The sequence below is a fragment of the Lepisosteus platostomus genome, chromosome 10 (genome assembly GCF_059453375.1).
Source record: "Lepisosteus platostomus isolate fLepPlt1 chromosome 10, fLepPlt1.hap1, whole genome shotgun sequence".
NCBI lineage: Eukaryota > Metazoa > Chordata > Actinopteri > Semionotiformes > Lepisosteidae > Lepisosteus > Lepisosteus platostomus.
In genome coordinates this window covers 7,045,098-7,073,077 of record NC_142620.1, presented here as the reverse complement: position 1 = coordinate 7,073,077, position 27,980 = coordinate 7,045,098, and the positions used below count along the sequence as shown (strand labels likewise).

At 40.7% G+C, this 27,980-nt stretch overlaps 1 protein-coding gene across 4 annotated transcripts; it reads right to left on the bottom strand.

Annotated features, from left to right (window-relative positions):
- Positions 1–319: 319 nt before the first annotated feature.
- On the bottom strand, positions 320–27,694 carry lrrc9 (leucine rich repeat containing 9). 4 transcript variants are annotated; one of them, XM_088647790.1, is made up of 34 exons: positions 27,537–27,694; positions 26,331–26,445; positions 25,920–26,138; positions 25,428–25,568; positions 25,177–25,240; positions 24,709–24,779; positions 24,002–24,184; positions 22,971–23,126; positions 21,620–21,840; positions 20,950–21,081; positions 19,834–20,013; positions 18,287–18,404; positions 17,052–17,184; positions 16,534–16,680; positions 16,212–16,336; positions 15,626–15,826; positions 14,947–15,066; positions 14,278–14,469; positions 13,723–13,848; positions 13,156–13,296; positions 12,745–12,922; positions 11,951–12,171; positions 11,353–11,475; positions 10,993–11,123; positions 10,270–10,378; positions 9,628–9,767; positions 8,941–9,077; positions 7,873–8,090; positions 6,701–6,769; positions 5,338–5,463; positions 2,128–2,314; positions 1,395–1,590; positions 1,141–1,185; positions 320–821 (listed from the first exon to the last, which is right to left on the bottom strand). In XM_088647790.1, the coding sequence occupies exons 2-33, from the start codon at positions 26,385–26,387 to the stop codon at positions 1,146–1,148; spliced, it is 4,602 nt and encodes a 1,533-aa protein (XP_088503916.1). In that variant the 5' UTR covers positions 26,388–26,445; positions 27,537–27,694; the 3' UTR covers positions 320–821; positions 1,141–1,145. The 4 variants fall into 4 exon arrangements, with proteins under 4 accessions (XP_088503916.1, XP_088503915.1, XP_088503917.1 ...); XM_088647789.1 differs by lacking the exon at positions 320–821 and having other exon boundaries at positions 955–1,185; XM_088647791.1 differs by lacking the exon at positions 320–821 and having other exon boundaries at positions 955–1,185; positions 1,395–1,575.
- Between the last annotated feature and the right edge of the window lie 286 nt (positions 27,695–27,980).

Below are 27,980 nucleotides of genomic sequence, written 5' to 3'. Positions count from 1 at the left end.
GTACACATTCCCAGTTCCTACCATTCATTCATTTACTGTTCATTACTCAGATGCCAGGCAGAGAATTGGTTTACATTTTCTGTGCATCTTCTTTCACAGCAGCAATGAAAACTACTTTACGTTTGGAATTAATTCAAGATTACCAATCTATGAGAGCAATAACGGATTATCATCCTAAAAGAGGTGTGTTAAGGCAAGATTATCTACATTAGATATCCATTTGACCCACTGAACTACACAACCTACCCACAGGCTGAGCATCTGTGTATGTTTTTAACCACATTAGTGCTGTTGGATATTGAATGAGAAAGAGAAAAAAAACTATCATTCCAATTTTACTAATAAATTGATCACAATAGGCAAGACGGTACCCATAAAATGCAGAAAATACACAATTTTTCCTCTCTGTCTCACAGGTAACTGTTCTTGTATACTCCAGGTTGTGTGTTAAACAAAGAGAGACAGGGAGAGCCTCAGAATTAATCCTGGAAAGGGAAGCACAAGGCTGTTAAAAATTATAGTTTCCTTATTGGCCAGTATGGCTGGTTTTTATTTTTCTTTGTGTTGAAAAAAAGACAACACAATGAAAGCAGCGCTCTAAAAGTTGCAATAGCTTTGTACAAAATCCATTCAGATTCATTATACCTTTGCATTTCTACTGGATAATTATCTTTTCTTCCAAAACAAAGCTGATGATCGATACAGTGTAATAAAATAAACAAAGTTCCAAATTCTTGAACACGTCTTTTTGCACCTTCATTGTGACTCAAACTGCAGTTACTCCAAAGGAAGTAAGGGTCTTGGGGAAAAAAAGACGTGATCTAAAACACAAAATAAAATAAAATAAAATAAAATAATAATAATTGTGCCTCCGAAGACTTGCAAAGATGCCTATTAAATTAAATGCCTGAGAGTTTTAAGTCATAGGCTAAATAAAACAATATCACAATAAACTTGTGACATGTCCTGTTCAGAACTTGGATGATTTATTGCTTTGGAGTTCCATTACAGTATACATTTAGATATTTTTATAAATACATGTATAATTTTTAAATCATTGATTTACAGTATGTTGTATCCTAATTTCCAGTAGTTCCTCTGTTGCTCCCTGCAGGATCTCATTTTAATAGTTGGAAGTACCTTATCTACATCTGTGGAGGCCTGGGTGCGCTGTGACTCTGGAACCTAGAGGAAAACACATGAAGAATGATGTGAGTCTGCACAAGGCGTAAGAGTGAACTGACTTCTGTGTTCAGCTGGGCTGAAGAGTGCCGATGGACCCAACCCAGCATCTCACCAAGCTTGCCCAGTGCCCTCTCACAGTGGGTGAGTCTCACCGGTTTGTCGTTTTCCAATCACACTATTCAGCAGACTCGGAGATGCCTGCCTCCTACCTTCCATCTTGCTCCTGCGACCGGGGGTATGGGTACAGCAGCCGAGCAGGATGGTGCGGCAGCAGGGATGAGGGATGCAGGTTCCCTCCCAGTCCTCGTGTCTGTCTGTAGGCCAGCTCGGAATGAATGCTTCGGGAGTGCACAGCCAGAAGCCCACTGTTGTGTTTCTGCTGTTTTTTGTCTGTAGAAGGAAGCACTGATCCTTTATATAACACCACTGCTGCAGGCTGACCGATACAATACCCCAGCTAAATATAAACTATATTCAATATTTTCTGTATTCATTAAAATCTGCTTTTAAAATCTGCTTTGCTCCTTCTTTGGTTTTCTAAGCTATGAAGGCCAGCAAGAAGGAAAAGGCATTGATAGTGAGGTGCCCCACATTTGAGACGTATTCTAGTCAAAGATTGTTAAAACTCTTTTAAACATCTGTGGCTGCTATAATCCTACATTTTGGGGATTCTCTAAGGAGATTTGAGATTTGTCACACTGTTTTTTAAAATTTAATCAAATAGCTAAACATCTACTCTAAACTACCCTACTCAAAATAGATACTGTGTAATACATATAAATGTCATGTCTAACTGTATTTTAAAAGTTACTGTATTGCGAATCCTGTGCACAGCTCCAGTGATTTTCAGTCCCATGACTGCAGTGGAAAAAAAAGCACACCTAAATTTACGGATGCAAATCTAAAAAAATAAGCGTGAAAAGAAACTGTGCTGTGTCTTACGTCTGTGTGTGTCGTGAGGCAGGGCATCCTCTAAACCGCAGGGCAACATGTGATCATGGCGGCCCAGGAAGTGATGCAGAGTCCCTGGCAGAGGCAGGTTGGTCCCACGCAGGGGTGCAGCTCGTGCCACAAGGGGCAGCAGTCCTGGGACACACAAGTCCAATGCAGCGCTGGTTGATGGGGAGCTCTAATAAACATAACACAGCAAAAACATGACACCACTCCATCTTGGCTCTGAGAAAGCGCAGCTCTTGGGCCTGTCTGCCTGAAATGACACTCCGAACAAGGTGACAGATCTAGGATCTCATGGGAAAGTTTTCGATGGGATAGTCAAGAGCTAGATTTAAACATTTTCTTATTGTTTTTTTCCTCAAATTTCTCTCTGTGTATTAAGAAGCCAACAATAATTAGAACATTTTTTAAGATTTATTTTAAGATAAATATATCGTGCATTTTTAAGATATATTATTACACTTATGAGACAACACATTTAGTAAACGTGGCATCACAATCCATCACTTCCTTTACAGACTTAACCATCTGTATTACTACACTTATATTTTTTAAATATCTATAAACCCATCTTCATATCTTACACAAGACTTAGACATTCAGTTATTAATAACCTGCACACAACGGTAAATATAGTAATACTTTAATGCTTTCTTTTAAAAAAAAATTCTACCTTTGTAATGCAGTTGAGAAAGTTTTCTGCATAGTGTGTAAATATTGTCGTATCTGGTACAGTTAGACATTCCTGCTAGGACTGTGATTATGAAGCCAATCACAAAGTTTCAGTTTTCTAGGCAGCAACAGGTGCAAAAGAAATACCTTGACATTTTCAGTTTCTTATGCCAGCAGCCAATGAAAATTTCACCCATGAAAATAATTGAACATGTCACAGAAGGTACAGACAAACACAGCTTATCTCCACAAGAACTACTGAGGTTCTTAGAAAAAAAAGTTAAGGCAAAAATAATGGAAATATAAACTAGACAAGTATCATCATCTTCACAATGGTTTTTTTTATGTTCAGCGCTGCTTCAAGTGCGCAGCTGTGGATGACATTTCAACATATAACCACAGGGCTAGAATTAGACCTATTGTTCAAAATTAAGTTATAATGTTATAAAGTTCACCATCTTGCAGGTTAACTTGCAGAGCTAAGGTTTCATGTTCACTGATAATTACAGCAATTTGTATTGTTACGATGCTATCAAAAAAGAACAGTGACATTAGTAATCTGTGATCTGTAAGCTCGGACCACAGTTTTTACTTGCATTCCCAAAGTGCTGTGCGCCAAAGGCTATTTTACATGGTTATCTGAAACACTGCTGATGCATAACCAAGCAAACATTATTGTCGATATCTGCAGTTCAGTAATTTAATCATAATAAAATGACAATCATTCACTTTAATACAAGCAGAGATAAATGTGCTCTAATATGCAGCCCACTGCACAATGTATGGAGACTGTTTAATGAGCATGTTTTTTCCAAGAGTCTGCTCTCTCCCTTACTCCCACATCTACTTAACAAGCAGAGGGACTGACTCTTTCCAGGCTAATAGGGGGTAAAGCCATTGGTGCATCATCAGGAGTACAGATTTCATCTAATCAGTGAGATGAAGCAAAGCTTAACTGCTTTTAATTTACTACAGGAATAGCATTAGATTAAATACCTTTCCTCTTATTGGTTGCTGATCTGAGCTTCTTTTCCTTGTTCTTTTTTCGCATGTTTTTTTAAGCTGATATGATATAGCCTCTTTTTAGGTTTATACTGTACATATCATTTAGGTTTATGCATATCCCCTCTTTTGGGATTTTAGGTCAATGTCAATAAGAAAATCAAGTGGGTTGCCTTTTCCATTTGTGATCAGAGCTGGATGAATATGTTGTGGTAATGGAGTCGCATGTAAAAAACAGTATAAATGTGTATTAATTTGCAGTGACAAAAGAAGACAGTGTAGCAGCTGCGCAGCAGCTCCAGTAGAATAACATGATAATCTGGATAAAAACAAACTAATTGAAGCATAACACATTGCGTCATCTCAAGCTGAAATTTTATACGGAAGGCATTTTTAAAAATAATTACTAACAATTCAGCTTCAGTAGTTCACAAACTTCAGAATCGGCTCCCGTTAACAAAAACGCTTTGTCTCCTGAAAAAAGGGCGCACGTTAAACTGGTGATCGAACGGCGGGAATACAGCGGTACTCGTGTCCGAGCTGTAGCAAGTGCGAGCACAAACGGCTCCAGCCTGTGGACTGAGGAGGGCCGAGAGCAGCGCAGCACCCTGGAGAATCTCACACCGTCTCTCCGAGAGAGGGGGACCTAAATCTTGTGCTTTTCACGCAATTACTCCATGAGGTGCAGCCTAAATGCTAGGAAATCCGGAGTATCCGGGGTATCATTCACACAAATTATTCTTCCAGATTTAAACTTATTTGACTTAACGGTTCAATTGATGCATGGATAAAACCATCACAGGGGCTGGGTAGGATAGATGCAGACTATACTCTGACTATAGATAATAATAATAATAATAAACTTTATTTTATATAGCGCCTTTAAAGGTGGCTTCTCAAAGCGCTTTACAGGATGACAATAACAATAAATAAGAAGACTACAACAATAAATAAGAAAATTTCACAAGACAGGACACAATTATAATTACAACAATACAACAATAACAATAGAGGAGACCGTGGAAGATGGTATTAAGAAGAGCAGAGGGGTGAAGAATGGAACCAGTTAAGTAAAGGCTTTTCTGAAAAGGAGGGTTTTGAGTCTGGATTTGAAGGAGTTTAGAGAAGGTGACTCTCTAATATCCTTGGGCAAAGAGTTCCAGAGCTTGGGGGCATAGCAGGAGAAGGCCCTGTCGCCCATACAATGTAGACGGGCTTGGGGGACAGTAAGGAGGGCAGAATTTGAAGAGCGGAGGTTGCGAGGTGGGGAGTAGGGCGATAAAAGTTCAGACAGGTATTGAGGTGCCAAGCCATGTAAAGCCTTGTAGGTGAAGTATATATATAGACTATAGATGCAGACTATACTCTGCAGATAGATGCAGAGTGGGTTCCAGATAGTAACTCAAAATAACAAATTCATGTAAGAACACAAAGAATTCCACCTCAAACAGGTGATGATGTCTGATGACGTGAGCCGCTCAGGTCACCTGCTGCGGTAGCTGGAACACGTATGCACGTGCTCACCTGTGTTTCGGCACAGAGCAGCTCGGCCCGAGCCCTCTCCTCCAGCGTCACTGCTGCGCCGTCCAGGACCTGCAGGCCAGTCAGCCGCAGCACCACGGCCGGGCGGTGGAGAGACTTCCGAGCTACCTGACAGGGGAGATGGCGGAGGTCACTGCCCTGGAGCACAGGGGTGCATCACACATACCGGACAGAATTCTGCCGGCAAAGCAGATTTTTCACCACGGGTCCCAAACAGCACGTGAAAATGTTAAGATTCCCAATAATAATTAAATCATCCTTGTATCCACCACTTTGCAGCTCGTCTTAACAAGTTCGCCGTTCAGTATCACATAAATAATTCTGAAGGGTATTGACAAGAAGGGCCTGTATGAGTCGCCATGAAGCTTCTCTAAGCCACAACAGCGGCACAAAAAGGAAGGAAATCTGTTTACCACTGACCACTCAGCCGGTGGTGTCCTCAGATGAACCTCAGACAACACTTTTGCCATTAATCAGCCGTGAAACTTGGCAAACATCTCTGCAAAGGGTCGCTCTGTGCTAAGTGCGAGGCTTAGCCATTCTGGGGCTGGAGCAACGCTTATCAGCGCAGCTGATATAGCCCTGCTGGCAGAATCAAGACGGATAAATGCCTCATAGGGAAGAAGACAGAGCTGACCTCAGTTCCCACAAGACACAGTGGAGTGGGGTCTCTGCTCGCTTTCCAGCCTTGAGCCCCAGTGGAATTATCTCATGCTGCCGACAGCAGGGTTTAGCGTCTCAAAGGGCACTTTGGTCAAGCCAAGTGAGATTATTCACTTTCTGGGAGACACACACACAGGCTGGCCTGCAGAATACACAGTTTTACAGTACATGCATCTCGCATTGAATTCTTAGAGCTGTATCTGCTGTGCTTCTGTGCCAGCTTTACCACCAGATGGGTCCTGAACCCAGTCCAATAGTGTCTGATAACTGCTATGCCATTTGGTCAGTGGATTTGTGTTTGATCTGGGCCAGTTTGAGGTACAGCAGATGTATGACCGTGTAATCTCTTAATTTAGACCTCAAATGTTGTTGTTCTCTCTGTACTGAGCTACAATGAGTACACACATACTTTAGTTTGCTTCTTTCTCTCCACTGCTAGCTGGATCTAATTTGTGGTTAGTTTGAGAAACAGTTGCATCCTGAAAATAAAGGACTGCTGGTTGCGTTGATCCATTTTCTGGGAATAGAGTTCTTTGTGTTTCTGTGAAGAACTGGAACGTGCTGTTATTTCTGACCTAAAATCTCAGATGTTTAGCTGCATGAATGAAAAATACAACCTTCCAGCCATTCCAGCCTTCAGGAGTTTCAGTTTAAAACTACACTAACAAATAGCAGTACTCACTGGATTGCCCACAACAGAAAGCTCAGTAAGTGAAGGAAGGACTTCTAGCTTCTCAAGCTCAGAGACGTCCTGTATCAAAAAAAAAAACACAGTGACACACAGCTGAGTAATAATTATTATTTGCTTGGCATTTCATCAGAAATTACTCATGTTCCACAGCATTACCATTACTTTTTAAATTTACAACACAGTTTATGAGCGATGGAAAATACAACATTTCTATGACAAACTATCATAAGAAAAATGCAGTGTGTCAGGGGTCAGGCTGGGTGGACTTCTAGGAACAAGAAGGACTTCTCACTGATGCTGTGTTCAATTTATGTAGTTACAGTAAATAACCTTATCCTTTTATAGCTTAGACAAAATATTTAATTTGGCCCTTTGAACACAGCAAAGATAATGTGTGTGACCATCTCACACGCTCTTTACACTTGAGCCACTGCATTAGAGGGGATGTTGATTTGGCTTACCAATCATGTCAGGGGAAACAGAGGGACTTAAAGCCAACTTTCCAGAAGTGATGCAGTTCGTATATGAATACTGTAACTTACTGAAAACTAATGTTTTCATCTCAAGAAAGAAAACAATCTTACAATGATAGTTAAATGCATAATGTACATGGGGAAAAGATTGCATTTTTCTGAAAAATTCATCGCTACTGTGTTCGTTACCTGACCTTTACAAATAAAGATTTGTGATAAGGCGATGGCCCAGGTATTGGGTTGGTCTTAGAGTTAGGGCTACATACAGCGATGGAGCCAGAGTACAGATTTTATGCTGGATAAGTACTGGAGCCAGGGTTAGAGTTGAATATAGAAAAGTGCAAGGAATTATTATTAATTAATATTAATTCGACACCCCAAGAAGGCTCCACAGCCAAAACATTGTGTTTCTTTTGTTCTCTTTTCAGCATGGAATAAAACTTTACTTGTTCCTTTGTAGCCTATGCATGCTGACGCAGCTACAGTACCTACTTAAACTACTTATTAATTAATATTTTTGTAGAGACAGGACCCTCCATTATCGACTTAAAATAATGGCTGAGGGCTGGATAGTGGCTAAGATAGTGAGAATGAAAATCTGAAGCCCCTGCAGGTCTAAAGAACTGGGGATTGACACCAGGGCGTGGTCTGATGTCAGGGCATGTGGCTGTGGAGGCTGGGCCGCCGTACCTGGATCTTGTTCATGCCCAGGAACAGCCTGCGCAGCTCTGTCAGGCCCTGGAACTGGCCGAGCTCCCGGATCCTGTTTTCTTCCAGGTGCAGCTCAACCAGCGCCGCCTGGCTGGCGAAGGAGGCCTCGCCCACACTCCTGATGCGGTTGCGGTCCAGCACCAGCTCCCGGAGACAGCACAGCCCCTCCAGCCCCTCGATCTGGCAGATCTCGTTACCTGCCGGGGAAACAGACCCTTTCTTCACAGCTCTCAGTGCGCGCCAGGCCTGCTTTTACACTGCTAAGAGAGAGATGCAGTGGAGCCTCACAAGATGACCCATGCTGCACTGTCTGTGACTACACACCTCAAACATGCCATTAAAAAGGCAGGCTGGGCAAGTTAGTGCATAAACATCCACATCAGCTGCCTAAGAAATTCTATTTGCTGATCACATAAGTGAGACTGTAAATGATTAAAGTTTTTTGCAGGATGTATAAAATGCATTTTCTTTCTCAATTTATTGGAAAATTGGCACAAACATCTCACTATAATATATACATGCAGTATACAGTACATCACTTAAGGTTCTTATTCTTCAACATTAAGTAGCCTAAAAACAAAAATATCATACTGGTGGCTGGTTTGTGGCTTTGATGATTCTGAGTAGACTGGTGACCGGGAGAAAGCATGTTCTGTGCACGCGTGTTGTGCTTTTCTTGTACTTCTGATTAAATTTAGATGTTGCTGTGGAAACGGCTACATAATAGAAAAGTGTTGTTCCTTTGAATATTCCTTGTTCAGAGCAACAATTTCTGTATTCTGTACGTGCAGTGGGTTATTACAAACCCTGGAGAGCTTTATAGCTAATCAGCCTGCAAGACTCCCTGCCACATCCATTTTAATACGCCATAGCAGGTTTAGAGTCATACCGAAGGCAAACAGAAGTAAATTACATTAAAGGATGTTTAGAAATGTACAAAATAATGACATGTACATAATGTTTTTTTTCCTTCTGTGCATAAATGTAAGCAATAAAAAAAAATGTTGTATTGCTGTTTGAAATCAAAGCTGAAAGTAAAAGCCTTACCTTGAAGAAAGAGTGCTTTTAAATTGGTGAGCCTGCTGAGCTGGAGATGAGCCAGACTGGAAATCCCATTGTGGCTTAAATGCAGTACCTCTAAACTCCCCATTAGTGGGTTCAGACTGTTGCTGGTTGCCTGATCCCTGAGAGGAACCACAGACAAAAAGAGCACTGACAAGCTCCACAACTTCCTGGCCATTCATGGATCACCGCAGGTAAGCCGTCAGTCTGTCTAGTATGCTGGTCCACACAGGTGTGATTCCCGCCGTTTCACTGAGTGACACCGTTTTTCTTTTTCTCTTGACCAGCAAAGAATTAAAGGGGAAGGGCAGCTGCAGAAGTCCCATCGCACATTGAAAAGAGTCCTAGCCTTGATGTCCAGCACAGCTGAGAGCAAATGTGAAGCAATGCTGCTTCCCTCTGGATCTGAGCAGAACTACACCTAAAGTCACAAATCTAGCCATGACGAGCAATTAAAAAAAAACTAACATTTTCCATCAGCAACAAATGGCACTACACAAGAGGAGAGAGGTGAGTTAGTAAGAAAACCTGCGTTTGAGAGCTGTACATTCTTACCTTGATAAAAAAAAAATCATTTTATATCTCCCATCTAGAACATAGTTAAAGTAGCTGCTTTTGAGTACTTGTGAAACATTTCAGAGCAGGCAGCTGTTTATCTCTGCGCCTCCATACCTGCAAACTTTGGAAGTTCCTTGCTGTCCATAGCCACTGGAGGTCACCTTCTGGTATAGCATCTGCCTGTTGTTAAGATGGGTTTGCAGCTTCTGTTTTGGCAGGATGGACTCAATGCGGTTGTGATTCAGACACAAGACCTGTAAAAAAAAAGGTGGCTTGTTTATATTGGTTGACTTTTGCTCTCTTATGATAATGCTCAGAACCATCAAAGCATTTTATTTGCTATGAAGAAAAGTCAGCTGCCTGTATTTCTTACTTGCTGCTAGTCTTTCCAAACACGGCTTTAAAGTCATGGGGCCTGCACTTCATTAGGTAAGCAGATAGAGTGCTGTCTCCCTAAAATATCCGACCACCATGAAAATGCAGCGTCATTCCCACTGCAGAAACTTTGGAGTTATCATCTCCATATCACCGACCTTTATCAAGTTGATTATCGTACTGGATTCTACTTAATGCCAGGAGGTGAAATATCTAAAAAAAAATTAAATATCAATAGAATTTATTTTCGAAATGCAGAAACCAGTGACAAAATGTTTTCTCAGCGCAGTCCCAACTATTGTTTTCAAGGGATCTGCCTCTTCTCATGGCCAGGAGCTTATTCCTCCATGGGAACAACAAAACTATAGGTGGAGTTCTTACTTTCAAGTTAGGGAGGAAGACCAGGCCACTGAATGAGGTCAGGTTGTTGTGCTCCAGGTTAACGCTCCACAGATTCTGGAAAAGATCTGCTGGAGCCAGGTCCACAGTCCTAGGAATCAAGAACTCATTGGCAACTTGGGAGCTGTAGAACATGTTACAGCTCCAAAGTGGCTCAACAAGTAAAGACATGAGAGCAGGACACAGGCTGAGCCCAGTGGCATTACAGTACAGGCATTATAAGTGGACTGAGACGCACCACTCCTCCCATTAATGCAAACTCTCCTGCAAGGCACTTTAAAACTGCTAGTGTGTCCAAAGATGTCAGTTTCCCCGCAGGTGGGTTTGTCAAGACTTCACACTTGATCGCGCAGTAGGGGAGTCATAAATGGAAGCTGGGTCATAAACATCATGACTTCAAATTGCATGAGTACATAATTCTTTAAAAAAAAAAAAACATTAAAAAACTCCAGTCTAGCTAAATAAAAAAATAATATATATACTGTTTTGATTATATATCCCAACACTAAATTTAAATACCAGTAGCCAAATGAGCAAGATGGTTTACAAATGAGAAAACCATCTCAAACCGTTTTGTTAGGTTTGGAAGCTGAGCCTGCGTCACTGCTGATGTTACTTAATGAACTGTAATAGATATACAGTAGTTTATGCCCAAGGTTTGTGAAAACATGGCTTGAGGTAACTTTACCAAAAGAAGCGCAGTACCTGATTGCCAAAGATGGCAAGCACAGCTCGGAGATTTCAGTGTAATTCGAGTGGCCTAGTTTCTCAGCCACCATATCGGCCGTCAGCCTTCCTCCAAAGACATCCTTGGCATGCTCACTTTCAGACACCTCCTGCAAGACGGCACAGCCCCTGTAATCCACCCTGCACGCTAAGTGTCCCTTGTTTCAGAATTCACAATTCAGTTTAGTTGCAAGTGGTGATAGTACTGTACATACTTTTGCTTCTGTGAAGTTTTAATAGCTTACATTACAACAAAACTGAGAACAGAAGTTGGCAAAAGGTTAGGAAAATCCTGTTTTACAAAGCACTCTTGACACAAGCACGTGAAGCTTTACTTACCACAGCAATACCATCAAGAGCCTTGAGAGACGGCAGGTGGAATATCACAAAAATCCTGTAGTTTTCCTGCTTGCTAATTAGAGGGTTCCCATATAAATCCAGAATAAAGAGGTTCGTCAAGCCCTAAAGAGGAGGAGCAAGGAAAGACTTACTATGGGACTTGAATTTCAAGAGCAATGAGATCTGCAGCAGACCTCAGGGGATTCAGCAGATGCTGAACACCATGTTACAAGGATAAAAATCCTAGCTGAATCTAGGCTGCCTTTGGTTCTTTTATTAGAGTAACACTAATCCCAGTCAAGGTCAAAAGTCAACTCTGCCTTTTAGTACCCAGAAGCCCTTACTATGCCCTTGATAAGGAACCTATTTTACTGATGTCTGTCTTTTGTGAAGGTGTAAACTTCTCCGCAAACAGAAAGCACCTGCTCACTGTGTCCCAGAGGAGCTACTGTAGATCATTTTGTGAAAAAGACAAAGTACACCTGGTGTGCCACAAAGCATGCAGGGAGTCAGAGGCTGTCGAGATTTAGATGTTTGTTTGTTTTTTAATTCAATGGCCCACAGAGTTCAAAGCAGCATGAACAAGAAGATGTTGTACCTTCAGATGGTATATGTCCCAGCCTGTGCCAATGTTGTTATTTCCAGCGTAGAGCTCGATCAGCGCCCTGGCCTGGTGCAGGCCTTGCAGGGAGCCGATTTTGTTACTTTCCACAGAAAGGAAGTGAAGGTGAGGCAGCTTCTCCAGAACTGCCTCATCAAGAGTTAGCAGCTGGTTCCCATTCAGACTAAGCCTGGTCAGTCTTGTCAGCTTTGAAATTCCTTTAAAAAACATTGACAATTGAATTACCTCCTTCAATATTCTGTTGCTTTAGATAGGCACTTTATTGTCCACTACTGTGGAAATTAGTCTTTCGCTTCTTCCATAAAATGTACAAGAGACACAAGCAAAACATACAATTACATAAAGTATGTGAAACCATGACAGTATATAATACATAAATGAATAGATTAATAATTAGGTAGTGGGGGGGACTACATTTACATACTACATTCATTGAGCAGCTTTATTGCACAGGGGACAAAAGACTTCTTACAAATGTATTTATTTGAATTTCATATCCTATAGTGTCTCCCTGATGGGAAAATAGTAATTTTCATTTTTATAGTGCACTGTCTGACAGAGGCTATCATGAGTGGGACAGGAAGATTTTCAATGTCTACACCACTTTGAACATGAAATTCGGAACTAAATTGACATTCTTTTTTCGCTTCAGCGATAAAAAATTAGCTGCAGATTATTTCGAGTTAGAAAAAGAGAAACAAAGGTTAACAATGGAACAGGAGGCACTGAACACAATTCTATCACATGCTCTACAACAGTGCTTATCTGACCGTCCAGGCTGGAGATGCAGTTTCCATCCAGACACAGCTCCTCCAGATGCAGGCAGCTATCAAGGCCCTCTATCTTGCTGATGTCATTGTCACTGAAAGACGCCCACCGCAGGTTCACCAGTTTGTCCAGGTTGGCGAGTCGTGTGAGCTTCTGGCCGTCGAGATTTAGTGCGGTGATCTAATCCAAAAAGTTCAAAGCAAGAAATCAGGACCAAAAATCGAATTAATGAAGTACAAAATTATATTAAGCCCATCAGTGACACAATGTGAAGTTCCAGAAGTGGCGTGTTAAAAGTGCAAGTATTAAAAGCAGGCTGTACTATTGGAAGTATCATTCAATGGGGAATGACACTATACATCAGTACATACTGGAATGCTATTTCCCAGTCCGGTGAGAAGCCCCACACTTACCCGCGAGGTCCAGCCTGGCTCGAGCTCGCCAGAGGGGTCCCAGGGGCTTGGGCTGAGCTGGGTGGAGAGCTGGGCTGCTGACAGCAGGCTGAGGCGGCGGGGCCGAGCCGAGTCTGTGCGGGAGTGAGCCAGCAGCGCCGCCTGAGAGCACAGCACAGCACTGTGGTTCTCCGTCCGCATGTCTCCGAGGTCAAACACCCTCTCCTACACACCCTTACGTTCCAGTAACACTAAGTAACTACAGTGCATGAGGCAGAAATTCATAAACTGTAAAACAGCTATTGAAAATCACCAGCATCGCCCAGGCTCATTCCTGCTATTGTGAGTATCGCACAATGTATTGCTTATATAAAGATTATCTGTAATCCTTCTGGCCCCTATCTTTTCACAATGAAATCATACTGATGCACTCTCCTGAAGATGTGAGCTTGACTGGAACACCACTATTTGACCTTTGAGATGGAAGACTTCCTTGTATTTAAATTTAAAATATATGGGTCTTGATGATTAAACACAACAGCTTTTAATGATCTGCCTTCAACACTAGTATGGGACCTCATCTCTTACTTGATTGATCCTGCACCCAGCAGCCATTTGCACAGAGACAACAGCCTCTTCCTCAGTTACGAGCCTCCCGTCCAATTGAGTGAGTGTCTTCAGTCGCCCAAGTATGGTCATGCGTACCGATTCAGGCTGTAAGAAAGAGAGTAGGGCTTCTCTTATTCCCTCCTTAAGCCCGAAAAGCTTGTCCAATCTGCTGTCAACGCAGCAAGTATTTTATAGTGCATTATCTGGTAAGCTCTCAACTTTGAAGTGTCTGGTATAAACCCTCCCCGTGCTCAACTGTATGTAGGGTGTGGTCAAAAAGCACATATGTGGCATCCCATTTGGAATGCAATAAGAATCCTAGTACAATCTGTAATGATCAAGCAGAAAAGCAAATATCTATGTTATTTTACCCACAAATATTTCCCTTTGCAAATTTAACAAGCACGAATCAAGAATAAAATACCAAGCCCCCTGATGCTGGCTGACATGCAGGAGTCTGCAGCTGGTAAAGTGCCTAACGTGATCCCATCTGCTCAACAGCCCTGCGCTTGTGCGGCCCTGCTGCGCACTCACTCTGTGCCAGGGGTTGTGTTGGATATCTAGGCGGAGCAACATGGGGGCATGTTTGCGCAGGACTGCAGCTTCCTCCCGAGCTCTGGTCAGCTGGTTCCAGCTCAGGTCCAAATGCTTCAGTTTGCTCACTCCCCTCAGGCCCTCGAGGGCCACTATTCGGTTATGACTGGCATCCACATACTCCAGGTTAGGCTGCACAGTAGTACCAAGAGATAAGAGAACATAAGACATAAACGAGAGGATGTCTGGTAGTTCATGCAAAATTGACATCATGGCATTTTGTGAAAGAGGAGTAGATGGTGCAGGGCGATGTGCATTCAAACAGAAATATCCATTTAACATACTTATAATGTATACAAAATACAATCTACAGTTTGTGTGTATATAAAATATAACAGGCCGGTCACTGTTCACCAAACATCACTTATTTTGGTAAGTTTAAATAAGCAATTGTAATGTGACACTCAGGACTCCAAATGACAGATAGATACTTTATCGATCCCGTGAGGGAAATTGCAAATCCACACAAAATAAAAAGAAATACTGTTCTAAAAATGCACATACCTCAAAAACTACGACACCTGCTTCTAGACATAAAACGATGAGAAAGTGACCCAGCAGACAGACAGAAGGAATGGACCACCACTCTGTAGGAATACTACTCCTTACCAGATGTGAGATGTCATCCAGATGTGTGAACTCATTAAAGCTGATGGTAAGTTTCCTCAGGGCTGTCAGGCGTGAGACATCCTTTAATTTATTCAGACTGTTCCCATGAAGATTGAGGACCTGTGGACGCAAGCCAAATACACCTAGTGCAGGATTTGCTATTAAATCCTAAAACAGTAGGATCTCACAATTCCAAATTCTCTACCATTTAATAATACTTTTTTATTTTTCGAATTTACTAATTTTGTTGTACCCACTTTGAATTAGCCAACAGTATTTTACTGATATCTCTGTATGCAGTTACAAGGCAGGCTGGACTTCTTCGACCTGCCCACCACATCACTGGGACCACAGCCCCGCAATGGCATTTAAGCATTTAACCCTCAATCCGAGTAAAAATATGCCTGCAAGTGCCAGCAAAGTGCCTTTCTAAAGTGATATTTCAAACATGCCTGTATAGATGCAAGCCACCGTGATGTCTGGACAAACAGAGAGGAAGATTAAAATAACAACTCAAGCTACATCTGTGAAAAGGGATAGAGATCAGCACAATGGACACTTTATCTAAATCCCCATTAGTCATCCTGCTCAGGCATGACCAGAGATATGGCCAGCTTCCAGCTCACTGAGGCACAGAGACTTTGCTGCTCTCAGCCCCATCCCCTGAACATGGCCTTACTGTGATCTGGCTGAGGACATTGGCTCTTGCCACAGTCAGCATGGTCTTCTCATCCAGGCTGATCATCTTGGGCTTGGGCTTGAGGACTGGCTCCATGCTCAGTGCCTCCTCATCTAGGTGGATGTGGTGTGCAGACACAGCAGATTCCAAGCCGGGCCTGTCTTCAGGACTGTAGGGAGTCCTGAGCTCCGGGAACAGAGGCTGGGGACAGTCCCGAACACGAGCAGAGAACACAGGGCATGTTGGTGCTCATAAAGCCTGAATCTTTCAAAGCGCAACAGTGCCAAAACAATTAAACTATTTACTTCATTCTTCATTCATCCTTCAACCACTGTAGCAATTTTATTATTTCAGCAGTCATAGATTATTCCAAGACCTTTTAACGATATGTATTACTCCCACTGTTCTGTTATTAACACAAATATTCTTCAATCCATTTTTCTGGGATGCTACTGCAAGACACTACCGTCAACGCAAAAGATTTGAAGACAGAAACACTTATCATTTTCTAATTCTGAATTTTTTATGAAGTCCGTACATATGTCATTCAACCCAAAAGTAATAAAAACGATGTTCCTCTCCATACTTGCGTGACATATTCGAAGTCAATGAGGTACTCTGGCAGGACGAGCTCGTGGTCGAACACAAACCATTCACTCTGCCGGAGGCTGCAGTCACAGGTGCCATGCTGGGTGGAAGAACAGGGCTTTTCTACAGCAGAGACGTGGAAAGAGGAAAGTAAATGACAGACCTCCTGATAAAGATAAAGCTCCAGCTCCAGGTACCAAAATTAAAACAAAATAACAGAAAAGCCCTTTACAAATAATTTACTACCCCCCTCTTCATTAATCATTTGCCGTCTTTATTTGCAGTACGGCTGATTCTCTAACACGGTGTCGGCATCTTACGGGTCTCTGTCCCAGACTGCTGCTCCCTGTCCGTCGTCACGCTGCGGAAGACAGAGTGAGCCTTGGGATAGTTGTCCGGATCCACAGCCTCGCCATGTCGGGCTGACACACTGCGTCCCAGAAATGCTTTGGCAACCACAATCTGGCCTTCAGAAAGAGTGTGACAGGAACAATTGTGGTGAAAAAATGCCATATTTTATTTTTCTACACCGCTACATGCCCTACTACATATATATCCTTATCCATACTGATGGTTTGTTTTAAGCATCAATGACAACAAACGTCATGGTTGCAATACAACAGAAGAATACTTGTCTTGCTTGTACACTGAACAGGTAAAGTTTCTTGGTAACTCCCACCATCATAAGCTAAATAACAGATTCCTTAATTGGGAGCCAATTATTTATTTTCTCTTTTTCTTACTGGGCTAGCCATTGAGATAATGAGATGACAGAGCTGGACACCTATGCACATGGTGAATGGAGCTGCAAACCCCACTGGTGCTCTGATACACTAACCATATCTGAAAGGAACAGGGTCTGTGCCACTCATTCTGCAGGCTTTGGCCTGGCTCTGCAGGTATCTCATCCTCAGCTTGTCACAGACACTCAGACTGTTGGAGAGGGGGACAGCTCTCTCTCTGCCCAAAGCCTGAGAACAGAAGAGCATTCCTGAGAAACAGCACGTGCACTTAAGATGCCAAAAGGACACATACAATTGTCCAAGCTTGCTAAAACAATAAAACCTCTTCCTGTGTGACAGAACATGGAGTGAGGTTATAGAGAGTGTATATTATGGGCCAAGAGCTTTGCTCAAAATCATTTTTTGCTCAAGCTAGTAGTTCTCCCATGAGTGCAGAGCAAAGGAGACTTCTAGGAGTCTCCCTGTCTCCCTGGAGTCTCAGGAAGGAAACAAGATGGTCAACTATCTTATATCCTGGGCTATGAGACATTGCCATTGTTCATCTAGGGCTGTGTCTCTGAGTATAAAAGGGTGTGACACACATACACTGCTCTGGGTCATTTAAGACCCTGCAAAAACTTTGGCTGCTACACAAAAAAACCTACAAGTCTAAAAAGTGTGAGTGGTTGAGAAAAGGACAAATGGATAATTTGAGAAGTTACTGAGAAAACCTAAAGCCATAAAATGTTTAAAAGAAATGCTCATTGTTCAATGGTTCATAGGAGGTTTAGGAACCCAAACTTTCAGACAGGCCTGTGATACAATACAAAAGTCTACTCAGGGCTCCAAAAGGTCAAATGATTTTCCGTACGTTTGATTTTTCATAACAGTTTGGCGCTTATAAAATCTTTGCTTGCACTCAGAAAATACTCCTGTAATGAAACACTAGAGCACTTGCACTTAAAAGGTGTTCCTAAGTCTGTTTTCTGCTACAGGACTCATATAAGGGCCCAGACATCTGTAACTAGCCACTCCACCAAAAATTGGCACACCTGTTTTTCTAGCAGCACAAATAAACTCTTGCCTGCTGCTGACATGTAGAATTTCCCCTTGTTTCATTACAGAGTTATCAAAACATCAACTGTCAAAACGGAAGAAAGTCCTAAATAACATCTAATAACAAAAGTTCATCACAGCAGGCAAAGCTAGTTTTAAATAAATTATTTTGCAGAAATCCAGTTCATGTTATTTTGTCAATAAAAATAACAATACGGTAATAGTATTATTAATACCATATAACAACATTTGTTAACAAGCCACTTTTAGATATTAGAAAAATCTGTGACAATACCTTATATGAGTCAGCTGTTTTGAAACCATTCTCTGGAATACTGAGCAGTTCATTTTTTTCATCACAATGCTCTGGATCAGACACATAAAACAGATATTCCAGACCCCGCTTATAGTTTCTAGAAGCAAATCAGACAGAAATAGACACCACCATTATTTCAGTAATACGTTCTTTAAAATAAAAATTAACAGTGAATAATCCATCAATCAGTGTCTCATTAATAAAGACCTTAAAATCAGGACTGTTCCAGCAAAAATGGTCACCCTATATATTATAAGGATTGCCTGTAAATGAGTGTGACAGAGAGACACTGAAGCCCTTTGGTGTCCATTAGGGAGCCCTGTGAACACATCTGGTACCTGCAGCTCCCTTCACAGGCACAAGTTTGAAGATGTATCTCTAACGTTTTCTCAAATGATCTCCGATGCCCCTATATCCCAGGATCACAACATTATTCTGAAAACTGCCCTGTATTCTACCACATAACAAATTAAATCACATTTCATTTTTTTCACCTTAAGTTGTCAGACGTAAAAAGGAAACAATTTTCATAACTTGTACAAACCTAACAAATATACCCGATACCTACAGTATTACTCGTGACTTGTAATAATCAAAAACTTCAATATTATAATAAATCATACACGTTTACTCTGAATATTATGTAATATAGTATGACAAAACAGTGCATCTACGACAACACTGTAAGCATTATCAACACAGCTCTTTGATATTTTAACAGCTTATGAATGAATAATGGTGTGCTTCTAGCTTTGTACATGATTTATTATCTTGACTTTTTCAAGTCCTGTAGCAAGCTACTCTGTCAAACAGAACTTAAAGAGAGCATAATGATTTTTTTTAAGGAACGAAAAATGTAACCGTATATTCAACCTCCTACACAATTTTTTTTACAAAATAACGTAAAGCATAAGCATAAATTAGATATCAGTTTTTTTCTCTTCTTGGAAATCAAGATGTTTCTTTCAACACCAAATAGTTTTGGCACTATCCCTGTCACGATCGGAAGACATCTGACTTGCTAATTAAAAGAAGAGACAAATGCTTCAGTGTCTGTGCATCTCAGTTACTACTCTGAGTGATTACATACATTTTCAGAGGTCAAGGTCAGTCAAAATCCAGGAACTGTTAAATGAATACTCTTTTCAACATTACCTTTGAAAGCCCGGATTATATGCAGTGAAAATAAAATTAATTATTAGAGAAAGGAATAACAAAATAACAGATTGATACTATGCTTCTTTTAAAAAAATTATACAAACTAACCCATGGTGAAAGTTTTTTTTTGTAAAAGCACAAAGGTTTCTATTTCAGGTCTTCCTTTCAGTAGTTCATGTAACTTGGAGTTAACATTTGTTGACGGGTTTCCTTAAATTCAAACCATTTGACAAAGCCACAGGAAATGCCATGGGTGAATTCAATAAGCTCTTCGCATTACACAACCGGTTCCCGAGACCCTGACCCAACCTCGGTCATCGGCATGGCAAGCATAGAAAGGCGTTTCACACCAAGCGTTTCAGACTCACTGAGAGAAAATGGTGGACTCCTCATTTGCCAGGAGACAGTGAAGTTTGTCTTCAAACATGAGCCTCAACACACGATTGTGAATCCTGATAATTTGGTTTATCTTTATTCCCGTGATGCCAAAAGCCTTGAAATCCCAGGCACAGAATCGGGACAGGATGAGGTCACAGCAGGGGTTGAACCTAAAGGGAGCAAAGCACAGTGGCCACTGTCAAAAAAGAAAAGTGTTTCTGTCTTTTCAAGACGGTATAAACAGCAACAGAGGATCAGGTAGAATGAAAGAGATGCAGAATACAAGGGATTTTCCACTGTGACTTCCATCACATACATAAAGGGTCACATATAATGCCTCCCATGCCTTGGACTTCATACAAAAACACCTAAACATAAAAAATTACCTCCTGAATAATTAAATGCGAGGGTTTTCAAATATTTCTACTTCAATTGCCACAATATTTTGATCAGATTGCAAGGTAGTTGTTACAAACCGTGGGGTTTGTAAACAGTGGGGTTTGTAAAGGTTTTTATTAAATAAAGTAGAAATAACAATTGAAGTAAAACGATTTGAAAATTAAAATTCACCAAGTCCTAATGAGCTGGCAGTCAAAGACCTTGGTAGCCTACAGCTGCAAATAAGTGATCTGTGCTTTGGATAAACACATGACATTGATGGACACCATAAGATCTTTTCAAAACAACAACATAAACAACAGTTTATATGATAGCTCCTAAAACGTCTGGCAACGCCAGAATAACATTACAACTTCAATCCACCCAGCAGGCAGCAGTCACCCATTTGCCAAACTCTGTGCTGGATGGCAGCTTCCTGGGTCCTGGGTTTCGTCCCACCCAGAAATCAAACCCATTCACAGACAGCTTATTCCTGCCAAGTGGGACATCACCATGCATTCTGGGTTTGCATTGTGCTGTTGGCTGGTGGCAAATGAGGTCGAGTTTTGGAGTTGAACAAAATATTTGCAACTATGGTTTCAATTAAGCAATTAGTTGCAATTATGGCATAGCTTGCAAGAAAGTGCCTAAGACATGCAGGGGAGCACTTACGATTACAACAAGTATACCCTGCTTAAACACAGACTTTTATTAGCAAGACGACTTGCCAGGTATCAGCTGAGGAGCCTTCTTCAAACCGAATGTTTCCTACTGTTTCAAGCTCGATCAGCAGAAAGTGCACCATCAGTCCAGTACTCTCGGCAGCCCTTTTGACATCCTGCTGGTAGCGTGTCTCGATCCTGCATTTCGAGAGGGTGTGCACATTATTTTCAGTCAATTCCAGGAAACATGCAAAACGAAAGACCGTGGAACAAACGTGCACAGCTGACTGCCCTGCCTACAAGTTCCTCTCCCTCCCTGCTACGCAGTTCAACGATTTCACTTTTTTGAATGAAAAGGCATAAATGTACTTCTTGTAATTTTGTATATTGCATGTCATTGAGAACATACTAATAGACTCATGTTCAGCATGTTGATTTCAAAACTCTGGGGGACCATCTATCTCTTTAACGACACAGTTACAATATTACTTATCGTATCATGTAGCACTGCTGCAGGCCTGAGAGTCATTATGCCTCTATCTACACCAGGTCACGTTTTTGAAAAAATCCTAACTTTGGGTACCAAGAGGAGAATAAAACAAGCAAAAACAGAAGAAAAATATATTTCCTTTTGGATAAATTTAGATTTTAATAAAGGATTTAGTATATAAAATGTGTACGTATTGTATAACGATTTTTGCACCTAAAAAAGTCAATACTATGTATCAATACCCACTCCTGTAGCTTTCTTGTCCACACGGAGATCCTTTCTTTCACTGCGTCCATTTTGAGCAGCGGCTGCTGTCCAAGGCAGAGGCCTCTGGTGCCGTCCCCCGGCTTGCAGCTATGGTCGGCTGACCCTTCTGAAAGCGCCTGTGGGCTGTCTGAGGGCTGTGCAGGTCCCATGCCACAAGGCTTTCTGAAATCAGCCTGGACATCTGACAGCTCTCTCTCCAGCTATTTACAAAAAATGACATTGCACCAACACATTGCTATACACAGTGCATGGTAAAAACATACCTTTTAACCACTGTTTAAAAAGTTAATCTATGAATTGGCTTCATGACTCTGTTCTCTTCCCCACTGAGAGCTGGTGTGTGGTGAGTGTACTGGCGCACTATGGCTGCTGTCACATCATCCAGGTGGGGCTGCACATTGGTGGTGGTGGAGGGGAGTCCCCATTACCTGTAAAGCGCTTTGAGTGGAGTGTCCAGAAAAGCGCTATATAAGTGTAAGCAATTATTTATTATTATAATTATTAATCCAATAGCCACGGCACAGATAAACAAATCAGCAGGGTTCCCTATCATGATTAACAGAGATGAATGGGGACAGTCTTCCTCGTGATGGGTATAAATGTATAATTGTCAGAAGATACTCTTATCTGTCAGAGACTGCTACTGAAAATACAGTTTATATTGCAAATCAGTGAAAACGGCATTGTCCTGTAGTTTAGAAAGCCTTCCCAATGTTCCTCTCCATTTTAAATGCTCTTATGGGTTAAAGTGTGCTTTGAGAGAAGGAGACTTAAAATTCCCTTTGTCAAAGAGGTTGTGCTTCACTTCATGAGTCACCACTAACCACAACAAAGGAGTGACTAAAGAGAACGAAGAGGGAGATCAGTGACACCTTTTGTTTGTGTAGATGCTGAAATCACTTTTTTTGTAGTAGAACATGGTTTGGGTACAGGACATGTTTTAGACCCTGAACCAGAACTATGACTTTTTTATGTTTTAAAACAATTCCTAAATCCCAAACCTTTGAGCAGGATGCTTAAACTTAAAGTTTATTCTTATTTTGTAACGCATTTGATTGAACTTTAATTGTGTGAAAATCTGCCTTAGTCATATCTATTAAGGTCTTTTGAGAGTAACCTGCAAGAGATGTGTACTGCAGGAACAGACATTTCCAGCAAAAAGTATTTTTATATTCAATTTTGTTTCATTTTTAATTTAGCAAGTAATAAGAAGGAAACTTACAGAAAGCAACATATATATATATGTATATAGTGTATATGATGCCACAACAGCAATAATTAAACAGGGTGATTTCCTATGTAGATTGTCTCATTATCCATTTATACTTACATTTTTTAGAGCAAAACTTAAATTCCTTATTCTCTCTTTCGGCAGGTGCAATAGGTTCATCTTTTGCTCCCTCAGTTTAGCCTGCATATTCACTAGGTGTCTCTGAACTGTCTTCACACGCATGTTGTAATACATCATCTTCTTCATTACTGTTAACTAGGAATCACAGAGGAAATATTAAAATGGGATATACACTTTCTTTTGCACTGATACAGTATATACATTCTTTGTCTAAGGCTAGCTAAACTTCTAAACTAATAACCTTCTGAACTAATAAAGAACCACAGTTATAGCTGCACAAAAACCGATATCAAATATGTATAAGAAAAGAAACAACACATTATATAACTCAGTTCCTAAAGGAATAAATTCACTGCATTAAAACAGTTCAGCACCCACCAGGATAACATATTAAGAAGGGAATGTGGGGAGGCCTTATCATGGAGTCATAGTGAAATTAAACCAGGGCACCTGGGTTAACAGTGATTAAAGAGCCACTGGACTGACTAAGCTGTCAGAACCATTCTGGGATAGTGGATTTTAAATTGTGATCCAGAGGGAACTCAACCTACTGGTCCACCAGAACTACTTACAGCAGCAATATATAATTTTTCTTAGAGATCTCTTAATCCAATACTGACCAGGCCTTTCTGACTTTCTGAGATCTGGTGAGATCAGACTACAATGTGGTAATGCTGCATAATACTATAAATATGTATTACATACAGTACATACTAATTACATTTAAGAAAATGTGCTTCTTTAGTTTACAGAAATCTATATACACATTACCAAATGGAAAAATGTGTCCAGACTCTAAAAAGAAAAGGTCAGACAGATGTGGATTTCAACTTAATGTTACTGAAGAGACAGATCTCAATGTGCATGTCCTAAGCACCGGCTTTAACCTATCAAACAATACCTTTAAGGGAAAGAAAATTTCTACAAATAAAATACAAATACATTTTTTTATGTCACATTTGAATCCGACAGGACTGTAAAAACGTGACTAAACTGATGATAATCATTACCTCTGCTGCATCTTTAATCTGTTTATGCGTGACATCATACGTGTCCAGTCTCTGTAGCCATGGCATGTGATATAGGACATGTGTGGCATAGTTGCACAGCAAGCACACAGGGTTGGGGGTGTACTGAGGGTCCTTCAGTCCCAGATCCTTTAGACGAGGAAGCCGTGCCAGGTGAGCGACCTCCTGCAGGAAGGAAGATACAGGAATGCACAGGACTGCAGAAAATGACAATACTTTACACATGACAAGCTAGAAAGGAAAGGAGAGCTACAGTATATCCCCCGGTCCTTCAAGAAAAGGCTACAGGTAGCTTGATTTGCTACTGGTAACCAGCTGAGCAACATGGATCCAATGACTTCATCACACTTACAACAGTGATATTCCTTCCAATAATAATAATAATAATAATAATAATAATAATAATAATAATAATAATAATAATAATAATAATATATGCAACAATTAAAACACATTCAATATAGCTCACATACAGTTTTAGGCATTATGGAAAGCAAACAGATACAGAATGTAATCATTTTCTTATTTTCATTATCATCATCATATGAAAAGCTGGCTGAATATTAACAAGGATATCCACTAGCAAAGACTGAGAAGGGAACAATTCCAAACAATACTTGCAGACTGATGAAATAATCTTCTATTTTCATTTAAAGACAAAGCTTCACTCAGAATTTTAAAAAGCAGACCTTAAATGAGCTGATTCTGTTTCCAGATAGGTTCAATGTTTCAAGAGCAACGTTAGGATCAAGGCAACATCCTGAAAAAATGTAAAGTATTTTTATGAGCTACAAGGTACAGTATATAGAAGATGTTTCATAATCCTTCTAATATATGAAAATAGATTGAAACTGTTACTTTCTAGCACTTTTTTCTTTCTCTCACTGGTGGCAAACTTCTTACCAAATGCTAGTTTTCTAGCAAAAATCTTTATTTGAGAGTATCAGTATCCTAATTAGTAATGGTTGTCCAAATAAAACTGATTTATACAATATGAATATAAATCATTGAACGTATACTCAAACTGTAAAGATAATTTAAAACGTGAACATACTGCTCATTTGTATTTCTTACATCCATAGATTAATTGTAAAAGTCTGAACAACAAATAGTGAAGCACTACAATATAAATGTATAATTTATTGTTCATAACATACCAATTTTCTCAATTGCATTGCCAGCAACATTCAGCTCTCTCAAATTTTTGAGTGTATTTAGTCCCTGTAAACAAACAACATGGAGGAAAAAAAGTTAGCAACGTGCATGTAAAGAAGGAGATTTTTTTATTATTTGTCTTAAGTGGCAAAACGTAACCATTTCCACAAGAAAAAATAATTTAATTTGTATTTTTGTGGAAAATTATCAGTAGAAGTACAATAACAAATAAAGGTGCCAAGGTGTGGGATACCTCAATAACAGTGATAAGGTTGTTGTTCAGCCAAAGAACCTCTAGGTTCTCCAGCATCTCCAAGTTCCCAATCTTAGTGATTTTATTGTCGTATAGGAAGAGCTTCTTTAACTGCAGACAGGCTTGGAGGCCACCAATCTCCTTTGTGGAAACAAAGACAAAAAGGAGTGAATCACGAAAGCGTTTAGTTAGAATTTTGTAACACACACAGAACGCTTGTCCTTGCAGATAAGAAATGAACAATATCTGATGTACAAACAGAGTGACTGGTCTTACAATGGCGGCAGTAGAATTACCATGCCTGTTTACTTGCTTGTTAGGATTCTGATCAATTACAAAACATATATTTTGTTGCACTAAGCCCACAAGTTGCGTCTGACAAAGTCATTGCTTCATTCCACGGCTGATCTCCATCCGTTTTGGCGCCGACAGTAATATACTTAAAAACTAGAGGCATTAAAAAAAACAGGAAAAAAAATTGAATCGTCTCACAGTCAGCTGACATTCAACGATCCACAGCTCCTGGAGCAGGGGGCAAGAGTCCAGGCCCTCAATCCTCCCCACGCCCTGCCCCACGACAGTCAGCTGGGACAGGCGGGGGAAGAGGTGAAGCCCCACCATGCGGGGGTACCCCGAGAAGAACATCTCCAGAGCCAGGACATTGCCCCCTTCCGCGGACACCTTTTCATAGGACAGCCCATTGGCGGCACACTGTGAATGACAGGAGCAGCCCAGTTTGGTCAGATCCAGTGACTCGACATAAGCTGAATGTGTACTCTCACGCCGAGGACCATCCCAAACAGCTTCCCAGGAGTGGAACCCTGCGCGACTGCATGTTTTCGCAAAGGCACGGGAAACAGATGCCAGAGTTACTGCAAAGTATAGAAAACAACTCTGCCTCACCAGCTCTTTGATGACTTCTTCATCTCCATTTGCTTTTTGCTTGTCATTTTGTGTCATACTTTTGTCCTCCCCGCTTGGAACACTTTGATGGGAGGGCAGTTACAACATGACGGAGCTGGAAATGCAAAAGCCACAGTACAAAAAGTCTAAGAAACTTTGGAAAAGGTTTCTAGAAAAGGAAAATAACCTTCACGTTGTCACACAACTTTTAACCCTGCGAGATACATTATTTAAGCCTCAGAAACAAAAAAGAATCTCAAAATCTGTTTAACTCAGATGATCATTCTATTTTTTTGATTTTCCTCCCAATTTTGTCATTAGGGGCTGAACCTTCTGCTTCTTGGAGCCCTTTCCTGTATGGATTGTAAAAGACTTCAAAACCTTTTATTCATATTTTGATTTATTTTTCCTGCATCACTGACCAGCCCAAACAGAGGACAAAGCAAAAGGAAGAACTGTGGACGACTGCCCCATCCCCACTGTGCTTCATCCTGTCTTGCACAGGCTGGTTCTGTCGGGGTGGCATTTGAGCAGGGCCATTGTGCGGTACACACTGAAGCAATTGGCTCTACATTGTTTCAATCTCTTATTGTGTCCCCAGGCTCTTAGACTTCACTCATTGCTTTGCTCAGTTCCACTTAGGCTACCCCACAGTGCAATGCAGTATTCACAATTTCACAATACTCCTGCACCTTATTTCATTATTCTCTTCAGCAGTTTTAGTTTGCACTCAGGACAACTGGATTCCCCTGCTCTCTGTTTCTTTGTTCTCATTTTTATTTAAAGCGGACAAGAGGATCTACTTTAAAACTGAAAAAAGGCAAACAAATGAATCCACTGACCTGTTTATTTTGGGGGGAAACTGATAAAAGCTGGTCACGAATACCCACTTTGCAAATTAGTGTACCTTTAAAAAAATCGGCGATGCTTATATTACCAGTATTATTCGCCAAACTGTACTTGAAAACGTAGTGTACTAAAGCGGAATGTGTAGCTAACTAGCAAGATGTGGACAGAAAGTAGCTAAGAATGTTCCGTCTTAATTTCTGGAGATTTAAAGCTAATAAATGGAAATAAAAACATATGACTTTATAACCCAGGCAAAGTAATGTAAACTGCCTTGATATTGCTACGGCTATACCTGGTCAAGTTCTAAATGTTTAGTAGCTATTACATTATTTAGAAAAATTACAGAGGAATGCTTACCCTTTTTGAAATTGCAGTTAGTATTTACTCCGTTTTCGTAAATACATTGAAAACAGCTCTTTTGTGTTGCATTTCTGGTAGTTGTAATTATTTACGCCGTTTCCAAGGAACCTGTGCGTCCCCGTTGCTCGGGAGCCATCTTGAATCCTCAATAAGAGACAATTCGTGACAGACCAGCGGTATGCGCTGTTTACTTGTTCAGGTTGGGGGGTGGTTTTCTTTCTTTAGTTTATCATTACTCACAGTGCCAGTAAGTGAAAGTGTTTGCCACTGTTAAGTATCATTGACAATTAAGTTTCGATGTACGTATTATTAAAAGCATATAATTACACAACAATTCTATTTTTTATGTAAGAAACATGATTGAAGTTTCCCAGATATTTGCTCAATAACCAATAAATGAAGTTTCCAACTAAAACCAGATATAATTACTTTAATGGCTGC